Source organism: Cladophialophora immunda (assembly GCF_000835495.1).
Source record: "Cladophialophora immunda strain CBS 83496 unplaced genomic scaffold supercont1.1, whole genome shotgun sequence".
Taxonomy (NCBI): Eukaryota; Fungi; Ascomycota; class Eurotiomycetes; order Chaetothyriales; family Herpotrichiellaceae; genus Cladophialophora; species Cladophialophora immunda.
Genome location: NW_015622541.1, coordinates 4,741,958 through 4,763,952, shown reverse-complemented (window position 1 = coordinate 4,763,952; position 21,995 = coordinate 4,741,958). Strand labels below are relative to the sequence as shown.

General features: G+C 54.2%; 8 protein-coding genes across 9 annotated transcripts; 5 read left to right on the top strand and 3 right to left on the bottom strand.

Annotated features, from left to right (window-relative positions):
- Positions 1-1,548: 1,548 nt before the first annotated feature.
- On the top strand, positions 1,549-2,771 carry PV07_01390 (uncharacterized protein; the record flags this gene model as incomplete). The annotated part of the gene is made up of 3 exons (XM_016387908.1): positions 1,549-2,283; positions 2,341-2,394; positions 2,445-2,771. 3 exons carry the CDS (start codon positions 1,549-1,551, stop codon positions 2,769-2,771), a joined length of 1,116 nt encoding a protein of 371 aa, XP_016254836.1.
- Positions 2,772-4,200: 1,429 nt separating this feature from the next.
- Positions 4,201-6,359, top strand: PV07_01389 (uncharacterized protein). Its single transcript, XM_016387907.1, has 2 exons — positions 4,201-4,562; positions 4,616-6,359. The coding sequence occupies exons 1-2, from the start codon at positions 4,318-4,320 to the stop codon at positions 6,162-6,164; spliced, it is 1,794 nt and encodes a 597-aa protein (XP_016254835.1). The 5' UTR covers positions 4,201-4,317; the 3' UTR covers positions 6,165-6,359.
- Positions 6,360-6,441: 82 nt separating this feature from the next.
- PV07_01388 (uncharacterized protein) lies at positions 6,442-10,568 on the top strand. Its single transcript, XM_016387906.1, has one exon. The coding sequence runs from the start codon at positions 6,877-6,879 to the stop codon at positions 10,279-10,281; it is 3,405 nt and encodes a 1,134-aa protein (XP_016254834.1). The 5' UTR covers positions 6,442-6,876; the 3' UTR covers positions 10,282-10,568.
- On the bottom strand, positions 10,443-11,936 carry PV07_01387 (uncharacterized protein). Its single transcript, XM_016387905.1, has one exon. It carries the CDS (start codon positions 11,782-11,784, stop codon positions 10,840-10,842), a length of 945 nt encoding a protein of 314 aa, XP_016254833.1. The 5' UTR covers positions 11,785-11,936; the 3' UTR covers positions 10,443-10,839.
- A 28-nt stretch (positions 11,937-11,964) lies between these two features.
- PV07_01386 (uncharacterized protein) lies at positions 11,965-13,478 on the bottom strand. The gene has a single exon (XM_016387904.1). It carries the CDS (start codon positions 13,383-13,385, stop codon positions 12,600-12,602), a length of 786 nt encoding a protein of 261 aa, XP_016254832.1. The 5' UTR covers positions 13,386-13,478; the 3' UTR covers positions 11,965-12,599.
- A 1,058-nt stretch (positions 13,479-14,536) lies between these two features.
- PV07_01385 (uncharacterized protein) lies at positions 14,537-17,193 on the top strand. The gene has a single exon (XM_016387903.1). It carries the CDS (start codon positions 15,168-15,170, stop codon positions 16,758-16,760), a length of 1,593 nt encoding a protein of 530 aa, XP_016254831.1. The 5' UTR covers positions 14,537-15,167; the 3' UTR covers positions 16,761-17,193.
- Positions 17,074-19,742, bottom strand: PV07_01384. 2 transcript variants are annotated; one of them, XM_016387902.1, is made up of 3 exons: positions 19,358-19,742; positions 18,691-19,293; positions 17,074-18,642 (listed from the first exon to the last, which is right to left on the bottom strand). In XM_016387902.1, exons 1-3 carry the CDS (start codon positions 19,628-19,630, stop codon positions 17,431-17,433), a joined length of 2,088 nt encoding a protein of 695 aa, XP_016254830.1. In that variant the 5' UTR covers positions 19,631-19,742; the 3' UTR covers positions 17,074-17,430. The 2 variants fall into 2 exon arrangements, with proteins under 2 accessions (XP_016254830.1, XP_016254829.1); XM_016387901.1 differs by having other exon boundaries at positions 17,074-19,293.
- A 144-nt stretch (positions 19,743-19,886) lies between these two features.
- Positions 19,887-21,876, top strand: PV07_01383 (phosphatidylserine decarboxylase). Its single transcript, XM_016387900.1, has one exon. It carries the CDS (start codon positions 19,976-19,978, stop codon positions 21,593-21,595), a length of 1,620 nt encoding a protein of 539 aa, XP_016254828.1. The 5' UTR covers positions 19,887-19,975; the 3' UTR covers positions 21,596-21,876.
- The last annotated feature ends 119 nt before the right edge of the window (positions 21,877-21,995 follow it).

Sequence of the window (21,995 nt, the reverse complement as noted above, 5' to 3'; positions counted from 1 at the left end):
TCGGAGAAGGCTGCCACGAGAAACCGACGAATATTGGACCTATTTCGGTATGCTCGGGACACCGCGATGATGGTAATGATGCTGGCGAATAAGTTTTGAATAGAGGCACGAACTGGTTGGTGGGAGGGAAAGAGTGCGGCTTCGCGCTGGTATCGGTCGAATTGGCTGAAGATGGTCGTCAAGACTTCACCAATCTTCTCGGAGAGCTCATGGCACGAGTCGGCGGCCTATTCGAGGTCAGAAGCCAGTGTGAGGACCCAGCAACCACATGCCCCCACACTCTGTCTAACACCTGCACCAAGGTGCAAAGTGGTGGAGGGAATGATGAGGTAGTCAAGTGAACCACCCGCCAGGTGATCTACATACCTGGACCAGGAATCTGCACACTCCCCAGGTGATTGTAGCGACGACCGGCTGCTGCTGGAAAAAGGCATCGAATGCTGGTGCATAGCGCTGGAGCGTGTGGATGATCCGACTGAGCTTGTGCCGTTTTCCCCGGACGCGATGTGGGCTAGATGTGACCTTCTCAGAGACTGCAGGAAGCCAATGTCGGACAAAGGTTTCAATATCGTCAGGCGAAGCCCAAGCGACGATGTCGTCGATGTTGACACCCTTTAGGTGGAGATTGAACACCTGACTCTGACGCACATCCTTGTGTTGCACTGTCAGCCTATGTGATGAGCCCGTAATCCAGGGCATTAAATCAAGGGCAAATAAATCCAGGGCCGCCGATCTCGTGGGCTCCGTAGGCCGCAGCGTGGCAGCTAAAAAGCACCTGTTGTGGGCTTTCCGGGGAGTGAGGCTAGCGCTGTTGGGGCGCGTGTGGGTACCCGGACGAGAGTTTCACGGGGGACTTACTTCCCACGCCAATCTCCACAGTTTCGCTGCGGTGTCCTCCATGGCGCTTCTCATCAGCCTCACTGGCCTGTCCGCTCAGGTCAAGGGGAGTGATGGAGTGATGTTCTCAATCCATGCCTGATTCCTTGAAGATTCGGGCGACAAGTCAGAGCTATATACCCCGTACTTTCTCTTCTAGCCATCTAGCGCAAGTACATCTTCGACGACACAGCAGTGAACACATGGCTGTATCTTGGCCCGGCATGTCTGCACTGTTTGGGGTTCCAGAGGCTCACCCTCCCAGCATGACCCAATGGCAGAGCGATTCACACCTCCCTCGGCGGAAGATTCCCAGGTCTGCGTTGCGGTGGACTGACGGCGAGTGGCTCATGTCCAAGCTGCATTCATACCCAAGGCGTAATCCTGGTTGCCCTCTCGCATTCGGCATATTCTGCTTGTTTGTACTTGCCCAGTTACAACTCTCGACGGTGGCGTCTAGTCTGATAGACCCGGAGTCTTTCAATGTCTGAAAAGATTCAGCCTCACTGTCACTGCGTTGTTACCATGACGAGTCCACGAACAAGATCGACTGCATTGCTCGCCCAAAACCCATTCTGAGAAACCACCTCAGTCTATCTCCATGAACGGTATACCGTCATCGTGCGCTTCGACCCGTCCCGAGGATATCTCCGATCCTCCCCCTTCATCATCATGTGCGGGAGCGGCTGCGGACTCCTGTATGAGCCTGACGTCCCGCTCGAGGACATCACTTGCCCTTGTGGCAAGGGATATTGGAACGTCTTCGAAGAGCGATTTGTGGATGGGGATCAGGTGCGCCGAGGAGCGGCGGCAAGACGCCAATACGAGGCAAGAGTAAGGGAAACACTATCGGCAGAAGAATATACGGCAAAGATTAGACATCAGTGGATCGTTCATTTCCTTGATTGCGAAATCAAGAGGAGCATGGATGATGAAGCCAGGGAAAAGGGTGTTTATAGCGACGCAACGATGCGCCGAGCGCTGGCCGAGTTATATGAAATGTCGCAAGGAGACTACACAAGTCGAGGCACCTCTCAGACGCTGGGCAGTCCATCTGCCCTCCAAGCGCTACGCCCGCAAGGCGGTGATCCAAGGCTATCACTAATGCCCCCAGGAGACAACGACGATCAAGCAGACACTTTGGAAACTCCAGTCACAACCGCCCGCGCCGTACGTACCGACCATATAACTCGTCAAAGTCGATTCCCGCCTGGAGAAGGAAAGAACGCCGGGGGTGAACTTAGCTACGTCCCGGGAGGCAGTAGATCAGGCGCTAGGGCCGACTCGACCCAAGCACGACCACCAGAGTTTTTTCTTCCCAGCGAAGGTATCTCGTTAGAAGTTCTAAAGCTCTACCATGAGAGAGGTGTGTTTGGCCGTCAGACGTCGGTAGAATCGCATTCCAGGGTAAGCGTACCAACAAATGAGAAGTGCGGCTCAGTCTAATCGACTAACTCGATGCAGGATGGCAAGGAGGGATATCTCATTGAAGGACAAGACCTCCGCTATCCTACTCCTGTGAGCAGATTCGCTAAATATCTTCTTCTTTCACGCACTCACTGCATTAGACCGATATAGCAAAGCTGAAGCAAGATTCGCGACGTTTTGAGGCTGAGACGATTACCCGACTCCACACGGACAGGCGTCCGTCCACGGAGAGACGCGAGGCGTATCACAAGCCCGACGACCGTTCATTAGGCCACAGGAGGAGTTCCCAGGCAGGAGAAGACAGCGCCGGGGAAATCGCCCGGGGCTTGACCGATCTCGATGTCGACTCGAACGCAGCTCGTGAGTACCACGGTGGCGGGTCCACGGTACGCCGAGGCTCTTCGTCAGGCATTTCACGGAGGCGTAAGCCTCCGCGTCGAGAGTCCCTTGAACCTGATGACAATTGACCCCTGAGATGTCGCCCATTCGGCAAAATACACCTGCGATGCTCCTCCATTTGCATCGTGACGCTTTGCCGCTCCGTTGACTCAAACGACGAACCTCAAGCATATGTAAGTCGAAGCCACGCTTCCAAGTGACAAGGAGTCATCACTACCTGGAAGCACTACTATCACGGTTAATACGAGTATCTGTGACCGTGGCGATAGCACCTATGATTATGAGGCGACGTATCCTCTCCTACAAAGCCAAGTCGCCAAAACATGTACGACACTCCAAGCTCCATTGAAGAGTGACTATTTTGGCCATGGCGGTCGATCATCTACAACCGATTGGAGGAGTTCAGAATAAATCCGAGACATGGCTTCCTATCGCACAACAGAGCTTATCTTGAAGTCCCGAAGGCACTTGAAGCGATGGTCTTGTTCATTGCTTTCAGTGTCTGCCGATTCAAGTGTCTCCCAAAATGAGATGGCGAGCGTAAATGACTTAAACATGTGGAACGCACCGCCATCTCCTGACTCCGTTCTTCCACTATGATCCAGTGGGGACTATATATATCTAAGAGGATTCTCTGCGACTTTGTCGTGGGAATACTCAGTCCCGCCGACGAGACAATGAGGACTGGCGCAAAGGGGCGCCACATCCAGGAGAGAGCATAGTGGTATCTTCTGCTTGGAGTTGACCGGACACCTACAACTATATTATTCTCCTAGCTCTTCCACGACGGACAATGGAATCACGAGATTCGTCGAACCTGTATCAGGCTAATTAAGTTTCGCGTTTTCTTCGTGCTGTACTTGTAGACTTAAGAGAATCGTGGCCATAGCGTGAGTCTCCAAAAAAGGGAATATCGGTCTTCGGTGCGCGAGGCACTACGTACCTAGCTCTGCTGATACTTGCTCTCTTAGGCCTAGCTCCCATATCAGGTGCTTCTTACCTGTTACGGAATAGCTCTGTCATCAATCAGATTAGATCAATCAAATCATTCCAGAAATCAGATAAGATCAGAGTTTTCACCGCGCTTGTCCCTTCTGGGATCTGGATCAACGTCGCCTCGAGCGTTTGGCTTCTTGTCGCTCCTCTTTCACTCCTGCTGGTGCTTTGATCCTCCACTTTGCTCATCTCCGCTGCCTCTTTGCTGGATGCCCCCCTCGATCATCCCATGCTTGGGCGTCACGCCGGCTATCGCTATCTCCTGATAATCAAGTGCTGGGAGCTGGTGCTCAGCTCACAGCCCAAGGTTCCTACAGTACGTCGGGATCTAGAAACCCAAGAGCTCATCCTAGCATGGTCCCCTGTTTAATATGGCCGAGCCGCTAGTACCCCATCGAAAAGCTCGCGTGTAACCATGAGGGACCCTTCCTTGTGGTATCCAGTGCAACCCTGAAGTCTCGAGTATCTCTATGTGGCCCCATTTCAGGTTCCAAGCTATGAGTTCCGCACAAGGGTATAGAAAAAGATTCCTGTAGGTGTCCAGGGTAGGTATTAAAACCGTGTGCAACGCTCCCTTCTTCTCGCATTCCACTCTCTTTCAATCCTCTACCCCTCACCATGAAGTTCAATTCAGCTTGGGTCAAGCCCAACTTTGTGCCGGTAGCTGTCACCCAGCGGGGTAGCGACTCAGAAGCCGCCGCTTCAGCCTCTGACTCGAAAGAAGCCCGTGTGACCTCAGAAAGACCTGGCTCTGCCGATTCCGGCTCTATCGGCGTCGATGAGAATGCTCAGGTCGGCGTCCAGAAGATTGAAGCTACGACATCCGCATGGGGTAGAAATCAACTCTTCCTTGCCTACACTCTGTATGTCTGCACTAATGTGAGGATTTCGAGCAAAGCAACTCACGGCAATATAGGATCTTTCTCATTTACTTTGTCGATTCGCTTCAGCAGCAGATCACAGGGGTTTTGACTCCCTATGTCACGAGCGACTTTCAACTTCATTCACTGACAGCCACAACGGGCATCCTTTCTCAGATCATTGGTGGCTTGAGCAAACTCCCGCTTGCAAAGATCTTGGATATCTGGGGCCGTCCACAGGGCTTCATCTTAATGGTAGCCCTGCTCACCATCGGTTTGATTATGATGGCAGCGTGCCAGAATGTCGAGACTTACGCCGCTGCACAAGTATTTTACTGGGTTGGCTATAATGGCGTCGGGTACGCGCTAAGCATCTTCATTGCCGATACCTCACACCTCAAGAATCGAGGTTTGATGTTCGCCTTCGCCTCTTCGCCATATATTGCAACCACGTGGGCAGGAGGTCCGGCCGCGCAACGCTTCCTTGACGGTGCTGGCTTCAGGTGGGGATTTGGCACATTTGCCATTGTCACTCCAGCTGTCTGCATGCCAGTGTTCTTCCTCTTTATCTTCAACTATCGAAAAGCGAAGAAAGCGGGTCTGATGCCCGTCCGGGAGAGCAACCGAACGATGATTCAATCCATCCAACACTATGCTATCGAGTTCGATCTCTTCGGCTTGCTATTGATTACGGCTGGACTGGCGCTGTTCCTGCTACCTTTCTCCCTCTACTCCTACCAGCCTCATGGCTGGCGCTCGCCCATGATCATCTGCATGATCATCTTCGGCGGGCTTCTGCTTGTCTGCTTTGGTCTGTGGGAGAAATTCTGGGCACCCAAAAAGTTCATTCCCTGGGAGCTCCTGACCGATCGGACCGTCATAGGTGCCAACATCCTTTCCGCCGTCCTCTTCGTCAGCTTCTATATATGGGACGCCTTCTTTTACTCCTTCCTCATCGTGGTGAACAATCAGACAGTCACGCACGCATCCTACATCACCAACATTTACAGCATTGGGGCCTGTTTCTTCGCGATCCCCGTGGGCATGTATATCCGATGGCGTGGACACTTTAAGAACATCGCCCTGTTTTTCGGCGTGCCACTGACCATCTTGGGAGTGGCGCTCATGCTGCATTTTCGCCAGCCCAATACGAACATTGGATACATCATCATGTGCCAGATCTTCATTGCGTTTGCTGGCGGGACCTTGGTCATTTGCGAACAAATTGCTGTCATGGCTGCAGCCTCTCACCAACACGTCGCGGTCGTCATTGCCATCGAGGGAATGTTCTCCTCAGTCGGTGGCGCAATCGGATCCACCATTGCAACGGCGATCTGGACAGGCGAGTTTCGCAACAAACTGATGACCTATCTGCCGGCCTCGGCGCAAGGTGATATCGACAGCATCTACGGCAGCCTGGTTGTGCAATCGTCCTATCCCCCAGGGACCCCCACGAGAGAGGCCATCAACAGAGCATATGGAGATACGCAGAAGCTGATGCTGATTGCTTCAACGGCTTTCCTAGCTCTTGCCATTGTGTCTGTCGCCATGTGGAGGAATATCTACGTGAAGGATATTAAGCAGGTCAGGGGACGCGTAGCTTAGGCTTATGGAGGTGAAGCAGCACACAAAGGTGCTTGGGCCATGTATTGAAAGATTGAGACATCTCGGTCCAGCCTCGCTTAATAATTTCAGGGTCGATGTATGTACTCAGTGTGTGAGAGAACAATTAGAACTCGGCGCATGGCATTCTGCCCAACGCGCTTGCATAATCGGCGGAGGCACTTTACACGTGACACGCGTCTGCACGGCGGGGTGGCGCGTAACTTCGTTGACTCGACTTAACTAACGCACATTCCAAGATGACTTTCGCACGTGCACACCACATGGTGAACACGAATTGCTCCTCTTCGTCCCATTGAAGTTATGTGAAGATCGAGCGGGAGTCTCCTGCGTGGGATGAAGACACTTCACTGCGCCAATGACTGCGCCATGCCGAAGTCAAGTCACGTCGGTACTTCACGAGTCAACAAAGGACAGAAAGTGAATTGTCGAGGCAACAAGACATAAAGCCAACCGATTGTCTTTCTTGACTTTGACCTCGACTACTATTTCTGTCAAATTCCCTTCACTCCTGCCGTTCAATGGTAAACCTTCTTTGTGCTCATGATAAGGCAGTCTTTATTCGCGCCCAACCAGCGAGTTGCCTTGCTCGAGAGGTTGCCTTTCCTGCGCCACTTTCGCTGATCAATTTATTTTACCCTCAAGAACCCCTCCACGCCAACGCATCCTACCTGATACAACACCTCAAAGCACAATGGACAGCGTGACCGACCCTGCTCTTCTCGCCGAGATTGAAGACCTCCGCGACGAAATCGCTCTCAAGGAGGCAATCCTCGAGAGCCTGGATGAGAATAGTGGGGACAATAGCGAGGATGACGAACTCAGAAAGACGACACAGAAGGAGCTTAGGAGGTTGCAGAAACACGTTCGGGCTCTTCTGCCAGCTCGGAAACAGGAACACCACGACGGCCTGCCTCTCCGGAATCTAAACCATACTGCAGAGGCCTTGGGTGACGAGAGTCCTGTTAGTCGCCACAATGATAGTTTCTCGAGCCAACTTATGCCTCCACCCAACCACGAAGTGGTGAATCGCAAGCGTTACAGACAAGACAGCCTCGGTGACGGCAGACCAGAATCTTCCAAATCTCGACGAACAAGTCCAAGTCCTGGCTCAGCTCACACTGCTGCTCCATCCCCAGCCGCCTCTTCTGCCAGTCTAGGCAGCCTAGATGATCCGTTTGCTGACCCCCTTTTCGGCGGGTTCTCGAGGGAGGAGGTTGAGCTGAACCAGGACTTCTGGAAAAGACGCGAACATCAAAAGCAGCAGGAAGAAAACGATGCTAGACTCGCGGAGCGGCTCTCACAGGAGTGGTCTCAGCATGCGGGCTCAGATACAATACCACCCGTTGCCTCACGTCCATTTGAGTATACTCAATCCTTTTTCAAGACGGATGGCAGCATCAATCGACCTCCTGTCAATCAGCCTTCATTCTCCCGTGACGGTACTCGACCACTTCAACCTGTCAGGACAGAAGAACCCTTGACTAACAGCACTCAACCGCTGACCTTCGTCAAGCCAGAGACTTTGGATTCGAGAGCCATCAAAGCAGACCCTGGCTCTACCTTTCCAACTGCAATGCCTGGAGCTTTCCCGGTCGGGCAATCCTACAGCAGCGTCGGCGGGCAACAGGTTTACAACTACATCCCCTCCGCACCCATCGCGCCCTACAATTATTTGACAATTTCTGACTCCAGCGACGACGAGCAATATCCTTCCTCGTTCCCGGGCCAACCAAATCTACCTTTTACGAGCCCTGCTTTCCCGAATTCCTTTGGACATCCCACATACGGTTATCGAGATGAGGCTCAAACTCAGGAACAGCTGAAAGAGCTTTTACGGCAGATTAGGCCTGATGAAGAGCTCACTGCGGATCAAATACCAAAGCAGCCTCCAGGCCTTAAGGCGACACTCATGCCTCATCAGCTTAGCGGTCTCGCATGGATGAAGCGGATGGAAGAAGGCACCAACAAAGGTGGCATTCTAGCTGATGACATGGGGCTCGGCAAGACTCTACAGAGTATTGCGCTTATACTGGAGCGCCCGCCACCCCAAAACAAACACTGTCCCACCCTTGTCGTGGCACCCGTGGCACTGATGCATCAATGGAAGCGAGAAATCGAGAAGATGGTTCGACCGCGATTTCGCTTGAATGTCTTCATTCTCCATGGAGAGAGTCGCAAAGCTACTTGGACCGCTCTCAAGGCCTACGACGTAGTTCTCACCACCTACGGATTGCTTACATCAGAACTGAAACGCAAGATGGCCCTAGATGAAAAAGTTAAAAAATTGAAGGATTGGCAACCGTCGGCTGCTGAGGACTGTCCTATCCTCGGGGACAGATCACGATTCCACCGTGTGATACTCGACGAAGCACAAAATATCAAGAACAGAAATGCAAAGGCAGCCATTGCGGCCTGTCGCATCCAGGCGGAGTATCGTTGGGCTCTTACTGGGACACCGATGCAAAACTCTACCGAAGAAATCTTCAGCCTCATCAGATTCACTCGAATTGGACCCTATAACGAGTGGGAGAACTTCAGGAGAACTATTGGAGGCCCTCTCAAAGGCAGGTATGATTCTCCGAAGGAAGTGGCCATGAAAACACTTCAAGCACTCCTTCGCGCTATCCTCTTGAGGCGAACAAAGCAATCCAAGATACATGGTCAACCAATTCTCCAGCTCCCTCCTAAAGAGACTAGGGAGGACCGAGTCGCCTTCGACCAAGATCAGCTCGATTTCTACACAGCTTTGGAGACAAGTGCGCAAATCCAAGTGAACAAGTATCTGCAGAAAGGGACCCTCGGCCGAAATTACTCTCACGCTTTAGTACTACTCCTTCGACTTCGTCAGGCCTGCTGTCATCCAGCCCTTGTTATTGCGAGCAAAGATTTTATCCAACTTCCAGGCGGAGAGCTAGATGCGGAAGCGCTAATTCGCAATGCAGAGCAGCTCGACGCGAAGGTTGTTGAACGGCTGAAGGAATTGGACGCCTATGAATGTCCGATCTGCTTTGATGTCACGGAAAACCCGTCGGTGTTTTTCTGTGGGCATGCTATATGTGGAGACTGTCTCAATCAGCTCGTCGAACAAGCCACCAACGACAACAACGGCGCTCCTCCGGTCTGTCCTCATTGTAGGGCAAGGATTGATGTTAACAACGTCACGGACTATACCAGTTTCCTTCGCATCCACTGTCCAGATCGAGTGGAACAGCGAGAGCAGGAGGACGGGGATACCGATTCGGACGACGATAGCAGCGACGAATCCGACGAGGGCGACGATCTCGGCGGTTTCATTGTTTACGATGATGTTGAGGACGAGTCTGAGGACGAATCAAACAAAGAGCCGAAGAGCCGATCATCGAAATCCAAATCCAAGAAAGGGAAGGAGAGGTCGAGGTCAAGATCAAGGCCAAGAGCCAAAGAACCATCAAAGAGTCTTGCACAGCTTCGGAAAGATGGTATGCGTAACAAAGCCGCCAAACGAAAGTATTTGAAACGGCTCAGGAAGAATTTCCATCCTTCGGCCAAAATCACGCGCACCATTGAGCTGCTGGAAGAAATTAAAAGTAAAGGAGAGAACGAGAAGACCATCATCTTCTCCAATTTTACCTCGTTTCTTGATTTGGTGGAGCTGCCTCTGTGGAAACACAAAGATTTCTCCAAGTACGTCCGTTATGATGGGTCTATGAGCGCTAAGGACCGCAACGATGCCGTTCTCGAATTCACCGACAACCCCAACTGCAAGGTGATCTTGGTCAGTTTGAAAGCCGGCAATGCAGGCTTGAACCTGACGGCGGCAAATCATGTTATTATGCTTGATCCCTTCTGGAATCCGTTCGTCGAGTACCAAGCTGCGGACCGATGTTATCGGATTGGCCAAACCAAAGACGTCACTATTCACCGGGTTCTTATTGGTGAAGGAGATTCTGGTAAGGCTCCTAGCCCTTCAGGTTTCACAGTTGAGGACCGTATCTTGCAGCTCCAAGAGCGGAAACGCGAGCTTGTTGAAACTGCGCTTGACGAATCAGCTGGTCGTGAGGTGTCGAGGCTCGGTGTGCGGGAATTGGGCTATCTCTTCGGCCTCAACGCCCTCTGAACAGCAGTATTTTGCTGGTGGCCCTATTTCTGTTCATGTTAATTGTATTAATTCGATCGAGCGCTGGCTTCGCGCGGTGGGCGGCAGGCAGGAGGGCTTCAATGGTGGAGGGCTGGTGCACGAAACAACATGTTTAGAAGACACAATATCAGGACGCAAGACTTGACAAAAGCACTGTACGATATCCACTTTACGATATCGAGAGCAGATGCGCAGGATCGCCTTCAGATATGTGCTATGGTTAATAACCCATTTCACAATACAATTCTCTTGACCTTCAATGTCCTTCAGAGCCCTTCGTTTCTGGTCTTTCACGGCAGCCATGGCACCGACACGTGACCCTCGAAAGTAGAGGGAAGGAAGGGGAAAGGAATGAAGCAATTCCCAGTTGTCTTCGGGTTGGATTTGGTTTCGATCCATGCAGCAAGCCCAGGGAATATTCGAGATACAAAGCACCCATAATGAAGCAACACGCCGCAGCCAGGCCCTCTTTATTCCCCGTCCCACTCCATCCCTCTTCAGTAACCTTGGTCCATCCGTCCATCCACTCAAGTGGTTTCACTCCCTTTTCGCAATCCCGTCCTGCACCTTTTTCACGAGGCGAAGCAGCATCTGATCGCGGGCCCAGGCGGGGAGCATCATCATGAAGCCAAACTGGAGCCAGTGGCCGATGTACGGGGTGACCTTGGGGCTGCCGACGCCGACCTTGTCGAGGGCGGCCTTGACGAAGGTGGTGGTGCTGGGCACGGTGAAGGAGATGTCGGCCTCGGACCTGCCCGAGGAGGCGGTGGCGACGGTGCCCGTGGTGAAGGACATGACCTCGACGTCGTGGCCGGTCAGCCTCATCTCCATCTTCAGGCACTTGGCCAGGCCCTCGATGAAGCACTTGGCCGCCGTGTACAGCGACACGTACGGGGCCGTGATGTCGGTGACGGCGCTGGACACGAACAGCATCAGGCCCGGCTGGCGCTGCTGCAGCACGGGCAGCAGCAGGCGCGTCAGCTGCGTCGTGAAGCGCGCGTTGACGTTGATCCAGCCGTCGCACTGCCGCGCCGAGTTGCCCGTGAACAGCGTCATGTCGAACTGCGGCTCGCCCGACCCGGCCACGTTGTGCACCACCACCGTCAGGTTGAGGCCCTGCACCGCCGAGAGCACCGTCGCGTCGAAGCTCTCGCTCGCCGGCGTCCCCGCGTCGAGCACCAGCGTCTTGAACCCCGCGGCCGGGAACTGCGCCTCCAGCTCGCCGACGACCTTGTCCAGCTTCGTAGCGTTGCGCCCGTGCAGGATCACGTTGAACCCGCGCTGCGCGAACGCGCGCACGAACGCCAGCCCGATCCCGTCGCTCGCCCCCGTCACGAGCACCCACGGGTCCGTGCCGTGGTGGTAGCGCTGCAGCTTGGAGCCGTGCAGGTGGAAGCGCAGGGCGGAACCCAGCTGCAGGCCAAGGTAGCCGATGGTCGAGGCCCCGACGAGGGCGCACACGTTGTAGATGGACATGGCCATGGCATATAGAACTATTTGGCACTAGTTGCCGCCACGAGAGCAATTTTGTAGAGACGTGAAGCCTGGAGGGTGGGAAGAACCTACCTACCTGTGAGTCAGAGGCGCGAGATATATCAATGGGAATGCGTAGCCAGGGAGGAGAGTGACTCAGGGACACACAATCTCGGCCCGGAATGATGCAGCTGTACTCGGCGCAGGAGCTACAAATAATGCTTTGCGAAGCCTTGGACTAGCTACAGTAGGTCTGGAGTACCGCGTTGTCGTCTGGGCGCCTGAAACGCCGCTTAGTCTGCATACGACCCTGGTCTCGCAGTCACATCCCGACCGAAGTTTCCTCCGAAGCCAGAGCACAGCGCAGGATTGGTCGTTCCGACACGAGATCGGGAAGGCAGAGGGATATAGCGACAAAGCCAAAGCCACCCTTGGCTGCGGACCGCAATGGTAAGATAGAGGATTTAAGATTCTGGTCGTGGCGAGATCTTCTCGTGATCCAACCCGCCGAGAAACCAAACGTCCCAAAAGCCTCCAGGAGCCGCCATCGCCCTCGAACGTCTTGAATCAGGGGCCTCGCCGGTGATATGCAGGGATCATTGCAAGGAACTGAAAAGTCCCAGGATAACACGCAATCGCCAGCCCACTGTAAAGACAACACCGATTGAGAGCTTCTGGGACCGAGTAGATAGATACCTGGAACGACCACATCTGTCCAGATGCAAGAATCGGCATGCGTGAGAGGACCAGAGAAGGCATATCTTGTTGCACCGCGTTATTTTCTCGTCAATGGGTCGTCACTTCGTCGAAAGGCATCAACGGTGTCATGGCAGCTGCCCAGAAATACTCCCGCCCGTTCCATATGGTCGTCTATGCCTCTCACTCTCTTTCCCCTTCCCTTTCAGCGGGTGACTCTTCTCCCATTCCTCGTCTGATCTGAACGCCTCCACGGCAAGTTCCAGATTATGGTCACTGCCTTTGAGGTATAGCTGGGCGACATTATAGTCCGCACATTTGGTGGCGATCATCCACCTCCGCAACTTTGTCTTGCGTTCTTCCTCTTCTGCATCCGGTGGCGTGGATAAAGGAGGGCCGGTGTAGTGGGATTTCGGAACGAGGATCCATTTGCGAGCGGCGAGGAGCTGGTCAGAATAGAGGTTATTGTAGCGTCGCAGGACGGGAATGGGCACTTTGTACGCCAGCGACAATGACTGTAACGAGTCCTCAGACCCCACAAAGTGAACTGTATCGTCAGTGTCCGCTGGCGGGCCTGCACTCTGCTCTGGCAGCCGCCTAGGTGCTATCGAATCATCATATGAAGGTGGTGGCGACTCCGCCCTTCTCGAACCCCTTGAAGCCGCAGTCTTGGTGTATGAGGGCGGCAGCCGGAGCCCTTCTCTAGGTAATGCAGACGGGCCGGAAGATATCTGACAGAATGGGCAGTAGGCCTGAAACCGGGGATTCTTATACTGACACGTCGCGCATATGAATCGGGAGCAGCAATCCAGTTGTCGATGATGCAGCAGTGACTTCTCGGAGTGAGGGTCGTAGGGCACCTTTGCGTCCGAGAGGAGCGTGGCACAGGTACAGCATGAGTCAGCCAGAGACATTGTGATTGGGAGGTATGTGCATTGAGAAGACTACGCCCGTTAAGTTGGATAGAAGGATTGAAGATATGGACAACTGGGTGGTGGTGATACGGGGGATGCGGGCAAATGCCTGACCGCGAGGCTCTGTCCAGGCCATGTCGCGCATGTCTGGATGCTGGCGGCTGGAGGGGCTTGAGGGGGGCCGTATTGGGGCTCACTGGGCGTCATGGGGGGCTCATCCAAGGGCTAAAAGTCAATGACATCAGCGACCTGCGGCGGAGGGTGGAATTGCCGCTTTTACAATGACAACGACGACGGCGACCAGGCGCCTCGGGAGTTCAACCAGGCGAGCTGCGCAGGTGGAAACATCTTTCGGCTCCGTGCCATCAACAGCCACCACCCACAACAACCACAATCTGTTTTTGTTCTATCTGTAGCTGGCCCAACGTCTCGGAGCTCAGCCGGACTCGCGTTATTATCGCTTCGCCGGATCAAGGCCAACCAGCTGGTTTCCCGAGTATTGACAGCGCAGATGTCAGTCAGTCGATCCAGTGCCACTCTTTCTGATTCACCAACAAACGCTTCAAGCAATGGAATCCTATCATTCCTCTCGAATGAAGATTTCTGAGGGACAAAACAGCCAGTGGGTTCTTGGATGTCACACTCCCTGCTTGGGATCTATAATAGAGCCATTGCCAGGATAGATCGTGAGCTGTTGGGCCCAATGAATAGGTGCAATAAAGAGGGGTCAGACCTGAACACCCACCCTTCGAAGATTGATCTGATCTTATTCGCAGTCACTCCCCCGGAGCATCAATACCAGAGCAAAGATAACATTCACTGACCACGGCTGACCAGATAATTTCTCGGAAGCTGGAACTTCCATCTGACTCGGTGGCTTCTGGAAGACAAAGGGGAAAAGAATACGAGGATCCCACACCCAATACGTGCCAATTGCGCTGGCAAGAAAAGCAGTCGCCTAAGCAGCGTTGTGCAAGGCTGAACCGCCGAAATTTCTCCAAGCAGGACCATCCGAAAATACCCCCCGAAGCTAAACCTTTGCTGGCTTCTGTTGAAGACGGAGGAATGGACATGTGCATTGCATGCGGAAGGGAGCCTGATCATTCCGGCGGCCCACCGCAGAAAGTGGCATCTGCTTACAGTAAGTGAATACGAGCGCTGTCAGATCAAGCACCAGGCCATCCTGCAATGGGTTCAGAACCTTTTTCCTCCTCTGCTCGGCCAACATGCGCAGCCAATAGAAATGCTTCTGCCTGACCTGCTGTCCATCCAAGCTTGCGTGGCTTTCTTCGGTCTTTCGAGACTTCCATCAACGCCCCAGCCTCCAGATTGCGCGGCACACCCAATGGATCGGTCTGGAGATGGCGAGATGGTCGGTCGCGACATCAGGAGAACGACGAGAAATTGGCAGCGTGAGGCGTGTCTGGCACCAAATTTGGATCTCTCCGTACTCGGCCGTTGATAACTCGCCTATGCTGGTGACGCTCATCACGCCGGGGCTGTTGTGCACACGACACCAAACACCTCTAGAACCGTTTCACCATGCATATGTCACAGAGAGAGGGCTCTAAAGTCAGCTGAGTGGAGTGGCATGCTTGACGTTGGTAATGTTCAAATAGGCACCAGTTTGACAATGCAAATCCTTCAGCTTCTTTCGCCCTCCCCAGAACAAACATTCCATTGACCTTGACTGCGAGAAACATTCACTTCGACCATCTAAACGACGTCTTCAGAGATCGTGCTTCGAAACAGCGCTGGAAAGGGCAACCCATCCAGCACAGTATGGCCTCCTTTTCAGACGAACCAACACCAAATTCCAACACTTTACACGCACACGCACATTCACAAACCCTCAATAACGCGGCCAAGATGAAAGCATCGCGCAAGAAGCCAGCGGCGAAGGTGCCTCAGGCCAAATCTCTTCTCTCCGAAGATCTGGGTGGGGGATTGGCGCAAATACTCATGACCCAGGCTAGGGACATTGACTCCATGAACATCATCCAGCGTCTGCAGTTCCTCAAGGGGGAAGCCTTGCTGGGACCAAGGTTCATCGACTTCAACCAAAGCAGCACGACTGTCGTGACGACTTCGATCTCTTCCCGAGGCATCCTTTCGCCAGCCCATGATGGATTTGAACACCAGCAATGCATATCGACCTCGATGACTCTGAGCTTCAATTCCTCTAGTACAAGCCTGAACCACATTCCCACGTATCCGAAAAGAAAGAACAACGACATCCACACATTTACGCTCGACGACTTTACGGCTATTTCGGCACTGGGCTCCCTGGTCGAGCGCTTCGGCAAAGTCTCCCACATGGGGATCCTAGACCCTAGCTACCGGTTTTTCATGACCAAAGACCGTCAAGCAGCGCTTTATTACAAGGTCAGGAACAATGTCGCGGTCGTAGGAGGCGATCCTCTGTGCGAACCCGTCGAGTACGACCGTCTCCTGGAGGAATTTCGACGCCTACGAAAGCGGCGGCGCTGGGGTATGGTCTTTCTGGGCGCGACGGACGAATTCGCGTCATTCGCGAGCAAGCAGAAATGGGTGACTATGCGCTTTGGCACCGAACGAGTCCTCAATCCCCTCAACAACCCCGTGCTGCAGGAGAAGGAGCAGAGAAGGATGGTGACGCAGAACAGACAGCTCCTCGACCCTGAAAAGGGTGGTGTCACGGTCCATGCATATGCCCCCGCTCAAGGGCGTGACGAGGCCCTGGAACGGGAACTGCGCCAGGTCTACGACCTGTGGCGGGAGTCTCGCAACCAGTCCGGCCAGCCACAGGCATACATGACGGTTTTCGACCCCTTCGCCATCCCGATGCTCATGACATACCTCTACACGACGGATCGGCAAGGCCAGTGCAACGGATTCGCCGCCTTGAGAAAGATCGGAGCCAACAAAGGATACCACATCGACCCATACTGCGCTACCCCGACGGCACCGAAGGGCATCACCGATCTGCTCGTCTTCTCGGCGATGTCCCTCCTCCAGCAGGCCGGCATCGGGTACCTCAGCTTCGGGTTCGAGCCGGCCTCCCAGCTCGACGAGGTCACGGGCCTCTCGCGGCCCACGACCGCGCTGACCAAATCCTGCTACCGCCGCGCGTTCCGCCACCTCCCCATCGGCGGGAAAAAGGCCTACCACGACAAATTCCGCCCGGACCCGGCCCTGGACTCGGGCCTGCACATCATCTACCCGAGCGGCGCCCCGAGCCTGCAGGACGCCCTGGCCACGCTGCACTTCGCCAACGTCGAGGTGCGCGAGCTTCTGAAGCGCGAGATCTTCAGCGGCTGTGGCTGGAAGACCAAGCAGCAGGCGACCGAACAGAAGAAGGGAGGAGAGACCAAGCAGACCACGATGACCCCTTGACCCGCTTGGAGCACAACAACATCCTTCAGCCTCCTTCGCGGGTGCAGACATCGGCATACATGTTCAGACTATTGGCATTTCCTCGAGGGTAAGGTAAGGCAAGCATCTCAAGCGCGTCTGCGGCACTCGATCTCATCGTCGGGTCGGGCCAGGAGGGGAGGGCCATGAGGGAGAGTCAACGCGGTCTCTTTTCTGCTTCATGCCTTCGTTATTATTCGACATCCCCGCACGGGCTCAAAAGTGAATATGCAGGACTTCTGGTAATGGCCATGCCCGTGACGGGCATTACTGGTAGGGAGTTAGCTCCCTTTTGGTCTTCTGCTGTATCTTGTACTCCCATAGCTCGGCGTCTCGGTCGTCTAGGTAGTTATAGTTTGTAGAAAAGGGAGGAGAGGACTTCCGCTGGGAATCATAATCACTTTCGCCTTGAGAATTCCTACGACACTCCTATCCCATGAGACGGTCTCGTCGGTGTTGAGACTCTTTATCTGGGAAAAAAGCCGATTGTTTCATTTTGGGTATCGTCAAGGTTTTTTCAATACGCTGCGCAACTGGCACCGATGGCCCCCAATGTTGGACTCGACATAAACTTTTGCTTTTCAACGAGCACATCATACCGTAGAGAGCAAATCAACCAATCAAGTCTACGTCGCCGCTAAGCAGGCTGAAATCACGTCCTATTCCGTAATTCGCCTGATTCGGCTTCGCCGTCTCTGACCTCGACGGAAGTTGAAGTGCTCTGCTCTCCGGACGCATCGACGTTGACTTCTGGTTTTCTCGCCTCTGCAGACGAAGCTTGCGTGTCACTAGCAGGCGCATCTGCCTCGTCCCCATTTGGTCTCTCGGCAGCTGCTTCGTTTTCCGCGCGGCCTCTTTCTTCCACGCGACGTTGTTCCTCCCTTCGCGCTTCCTCCCTTGCCCTGACATGACGCTCCCCCACACCAGGAATCAAACTCGCTAGAAACAGTGCTATACTCTGCTCAACACGATATAGCGTGTCTCGCCAGGGGCGTGGTTCATGGTCCTGCCGCTGGTCTTCCAGTCGAGCCCTCGCTTCTTGTGGAGTCATTGTTAGGGCTCCGCGGACATTGGCAGGTCGTTGCGCAGTGGCTCCGGCACGGACTTGGCCAGCCCCCCCGGGTTGTTGGACGACGGGATCTTGTTGGTGAGCCACAGCTTCTGGCGGAGGTTGCGGTGGAGGTGGGCCAATCAGATTATCAAGGTGCCGGCGAGCGGCTGCTAACAGGCGAGTGAGGGGACCATCTCGAGGTTGCAGACAGATGACTGCCGCCGCAAAAATCATGAGCCACCGCTTCCAGGTACCCGGCTCGGAGAAAACAAACATGAAGAGGTAGAGGCGCAAGAAAAGCCACCCTCGATTGATGATGAATGCGAAGAGATCGTTGTCTTCTCCATTCTGCTGTGCTTGTGCCACGGCAGGCACAGGTTGAGGCTGGTCCGGTTGAGGCTCATTGGCTCGAATTATAGCACGGTTTGCATTCGGCTGGCCCTGATTGTTGGTTTGTGCCAGCTGGGTTGCACCTGCTCCGTTTGGGTCGTTTGTCTGGGGTTGAGGAGTTGGCACACTGCCAACTTGTTGCTGTCGCCTCACAGGCGGAGAACAAAACCAGCCATGGCCAGGAGCAAACAAGAATCCTTGGGGTCCAACTGGGGAAGATAGCAACCAGGCTGTCGTATTCGACAATTGTGGGGGACTGGGGCGATTTTGTGCGGGCGAATTTGACAGGTACATGGGCGTGGTGGACATGGAAGGAAGCAAATTCACAGGAAAGGCAAAAGTGGGTGGCACAGGCGGAGGGATGTTGTTTTGTGGCGCGTGAGTAGCAGTGTTCGTCTGCGGTTGAGACGGTACGGCGGGTTGCTGTCCAGATCCTGAGCCTGGGCCTTGCGCAGGGATCGTGAAACTCACCTGCTCCGTAATAAGCGTCATGCGTTCTCCGTTCGGACCTTGGAACTCCTGAATATTGTGTTGAGGCCGACCTAGTGGTGCCGTTCTAGGTTGCTGTGGAGGAAGACCTGATGAGGCGTGCGGCGTGTGGCGAGGGTGTGCATTTCCGGGGCCCGGTGCTCGTTGAGCCTGTGCCAGCTGGTCCACAGGAAGATCGAAATGGAAGTTCATAGCAAAAGTCTGCGGGTGAGGAGCTGGCAGCGGCTGGCCATTGGTATTAACTTGACCATTCATAAGATTTGGAGGAGCACCCAGATTGGTATGTTGTAATGCTATTCTCTGCTGAACCGATCTCAGATCCGCTCTGTTGGCTTCAATCTGCTGCTGTATACGGACAAGCGACTCCTGGAGTCTGTTGGCTGATGTTTGAGCAGCTCTGAAGGTGCGTGCAAACTCTGCATGCTGGTGGTCTACCTGTAGAGGAGGTGGCGGAGGCGGGTTCAGAATGGGGTTCAGAGTGGGATTCAGAATGGGGTTCGGCGGTTGCTGAGACTGCGAAGTATTCTGCTGAGACTGGATCACGATATGGATTGTATGCGGGAGGGTATCGGGTACACCGTCAGGCTAGACAAGAGAGGCACCTGTTAGAAGAGGTGTATTTTGAGGAAAACATTGGAGGCGCACATACTATTCTGAGAATGTCTCGTAAGTTGGCATCATTTCGGAGCAAGGGACGGCCCTGGTAGATGAGCCGCTGTTCGGAGGGAGACGGATGCTCAGGCAGCTCAGACTGAATTTTCTCCTTGAGCGCAGATATGGTAGTATTCAGACTGAGGCTCCCCAGATAATGTGGCGGCCGCGGATTGCCCGTGACGAGGTAGGCAGTTCGCAGGTGGACATGATCCGGGTCTGGAGGAGGTAGATCTGGGAATTGCGGCGGTGCAGGAGATGAAGAAGCCATGCTAAGATTGAAGAATTGGCAAAGATCATAAAGACATGCCGAAGAGAAGGAAGAGGGGCAGCACTGATAGATTGCGGGAGAATGGACGGTGTTGGGCCATGCAAAACCTCATGCGCAGGGAGCATGAAGAAGCCAGAAGGACAAGTTCTTCGATGGCTTCAGACGCGTCGTCAACGAGCCAATCAGACACATCGGCGGCACTTCGCCCTCCAAACTGCGTCATTGTGCAGCAGAGGAGAAAACTGCACCCCAGATTCCAGATTCCAACGTTTATGCTGTCATTGTCTGTCCGCTATCTTCTTTTAATATCCTCTCGTCCAGTTCTGAAAACACTATACACACACTATGGCTGCCGCTGCTGTGCGAGTGGGCAGGTCCTGTCTCTATCGCCGGTCGATATTATCTCCTCATGCCAGACAGCTTTTGTCTGAACCGTTCCCTTCTCGGCCGCTGCCATTCAGGCCACTCCATGCCCGCCTACCATCACAACAACGGCGGACCTTTTCGAACAGCAGGAGGCTATGGGAAGAGGAGAAGAAGAAAAGAGACAACGAGAGCTTTCCGTCCCGGCTGGGGAAGGCATGGCGGTCAACGCGCATAGAATGGAAGCCCATACCCATTGGCTTGGGGATCGCTTTTCTGGGATTGTTTCAGTTCATACGCATTCGCCAGCGCCAGCGAGAAGGCGCTGCTCAGGAAACGGAGCCCGCTCCTCCAAAGAGAAAGAGAATTCATCCGACGGGGGGCGGCTTGCAGGTCCAGATCATGTCCACCCTTCCCTTGAAGGCCATCTCTCGAGTCTGGGGCCGCTTCAACGAGCTCACCATCCCCTATTACCTCCGCGTCCCCGGTTTCAAACTCTACGGCTGGATCTTTGGGGTCAATTTCGACGAGATAGCTGAACCTGACCTCCACGTCTACCCAAACCTATCTGCTTTCTTCTACCGCGAGATTAAACCCGGAGTCCGGCCCCTTGACCCCGATCCAAACGCGGTACTCTCTCCCGCTGATGCCAGAGTCCTTCAGTTCGGCACGATAGAGAACGGCGAAGTCGAGCAAGTCAAGGGAATGACATATTCTGTTGACGCCCTGCTTGGGAGAATTGCGCCCCCTTCTCCCAACCCACGAATCTCCGCGCAACCAGAAGATCAGGCGACGCAATCAGTCTCACCAGATAGCCCGGACGCAAAATCCATATCGGCGGATGAAGAATTCGCCAACGTCAACGGCATTTCGTACACCCTTCCCAACCTTTTCTCAGGCTCGCAGTCTTCTTCAAATCCCATCAAAGCTCAAGATGCATCCATGCCCTCTGCTCCCTCATCCGAAGCGGCCGTGTCGGCCGACCTGGCAAGCACACAGCCCTGGTGGTCAATCTTTTCCCAACCGACGAGGTCCTCGAACCTGTACTACGCCGTCGTCTACCTCGCGCCCGGCGACTACCACCGTTTTCACTCACCCGTCAGCTGGGTGTGCACGGCTCGTCGCCACTTCGCTGGGGAACTATATTCCGTCAGTCCCTACGTTCAACGCACGCTCCCGGGACTGTTCACCCTGAACGAGCGCGTCGTGCTCTTGGGGAGATGGAAGTACGGCTTCTTCTCCTACGTCCCCGTCGGCGCCACGAACGTCGGCTCCATCGTGATCAACTTCGACAAGGAACTGCGTACCAACTCGCTCACCACGGACACCGAGGCCGACAGACAAGCCGCCGCCGCCGCGGACCGAGGCGAGCCGTACTCCGGCTTCAGCGAGGCCACGTACGAGAGAGCGAGCAAAGTGCTAGGCGGCCATGCCCTGCGCCGGGGTGAAGAGATGGGCGGGTTCAGACTGGGGAGCAGCGTCGTCCTCGTCTTCGAGGCGCCCGCGGGCACGGAGTCGAAGCCCGGCTTCAAATGGGCCGTCGAGAAGGGACAGAAGGTGAAGATGGGCCAGGCTCTGGGATATGTCGTCGACGAGGAGTAGCGATGTGGGATGCCAGTGGTCACCGGTCTGTCATCCATCAATCTGAGCGTGATGGTAACGAATGTCTCTCTCTCCATGCTTTCAGCAGTATATGTACGATACATATAGCGTCGCCCCGATACATACCTCCATTTTCATTGTATAATGTCGATACTAGCTTTTGCTCCCGGCCCTGGACGATAACAACTCCTCAAAACTGTGCCTTTGTATCTGACGTACGGCGCAGGTACATTTGTGTCTGCGCCCATGTAAAAGACGGCGTGTTTTTCACCAATCTCGCTGGTGCGCTGACAAGCGGACACGCTTCACAGACAACGATAGACACGGTAGACACAGAAAGAGGAAGCCGGTGACATTTCCATTTCGTATTGATTCAATCTAATTTAAGGGCTTTCGCCCG

Excerpts from the sequence above, each read along its gene's own strand:
- PV07_01383 (XM_016387900.1), top strand. The coding sequence starts at position 19,976 with ATGGCTGCCGCTGCTGTGCGAGTGGGCAGGTCCTGTCTCTATCGCCGG.
- PV07_01384 (XM_016387901.1), bottom strand. The coding sequence starts at position 19,630 with ATGGCTTCTTCATCTCCTGCACCGCCGCAATTCCCAGATCTACCTCCT. Across the intron at positions 19,294-19,357 it reads TACGAGACATTCTCAGAATA|CCTGACGGTGTACCCGATAC; the intron begins GTATGTGCGCCT and ends TCTCTTGTCTAG.
- PV07_01387 (XM_016387905.1), bottom strand. The coding sequence starts at position 11,784 with ATGGCCATGTCCATCTACAACGTGTGCGCCCTCGTCGGGGCCTCGACC.
- PV07_01385 (XM_016387903.1), top strand. The coding sequence starts at position 15,168 with ATGGCCTCCTTTTCAGACGAACCAACACCAAATTCCAACACTTTACAC.
- PV07_01388 (XM_016387906.1), top strand. The coding sequence starts at position 6,877 with ATGGACAGCGTGACCGACCCTGCTCTTCTCGCCGAGATTGAAGACCTC.
- PV07_01386 (XM_016387904.1), bottom strand. The coding sequence starts at position 13,385 with ATGTCTCTGGCTGACTCATGCTGTACCTGTGCCACGCTCCTCTCGGAC.
- PV07_01389 (XM_016387907.1), top strand. The coding sequence starts at position 4,318 with ATGAAGTTCAATTCAGCTTGGGTCAAGCCCAACTTTGTGCCGGTAGCT. Across the intron at positions 4,563-4,615 it reads CTCTTCCTTGCCTACACTCT|GATCTTTCTCATTTACTTTG; the intron begins GTATGTCTGCAC and ends ACGGCAATATAG.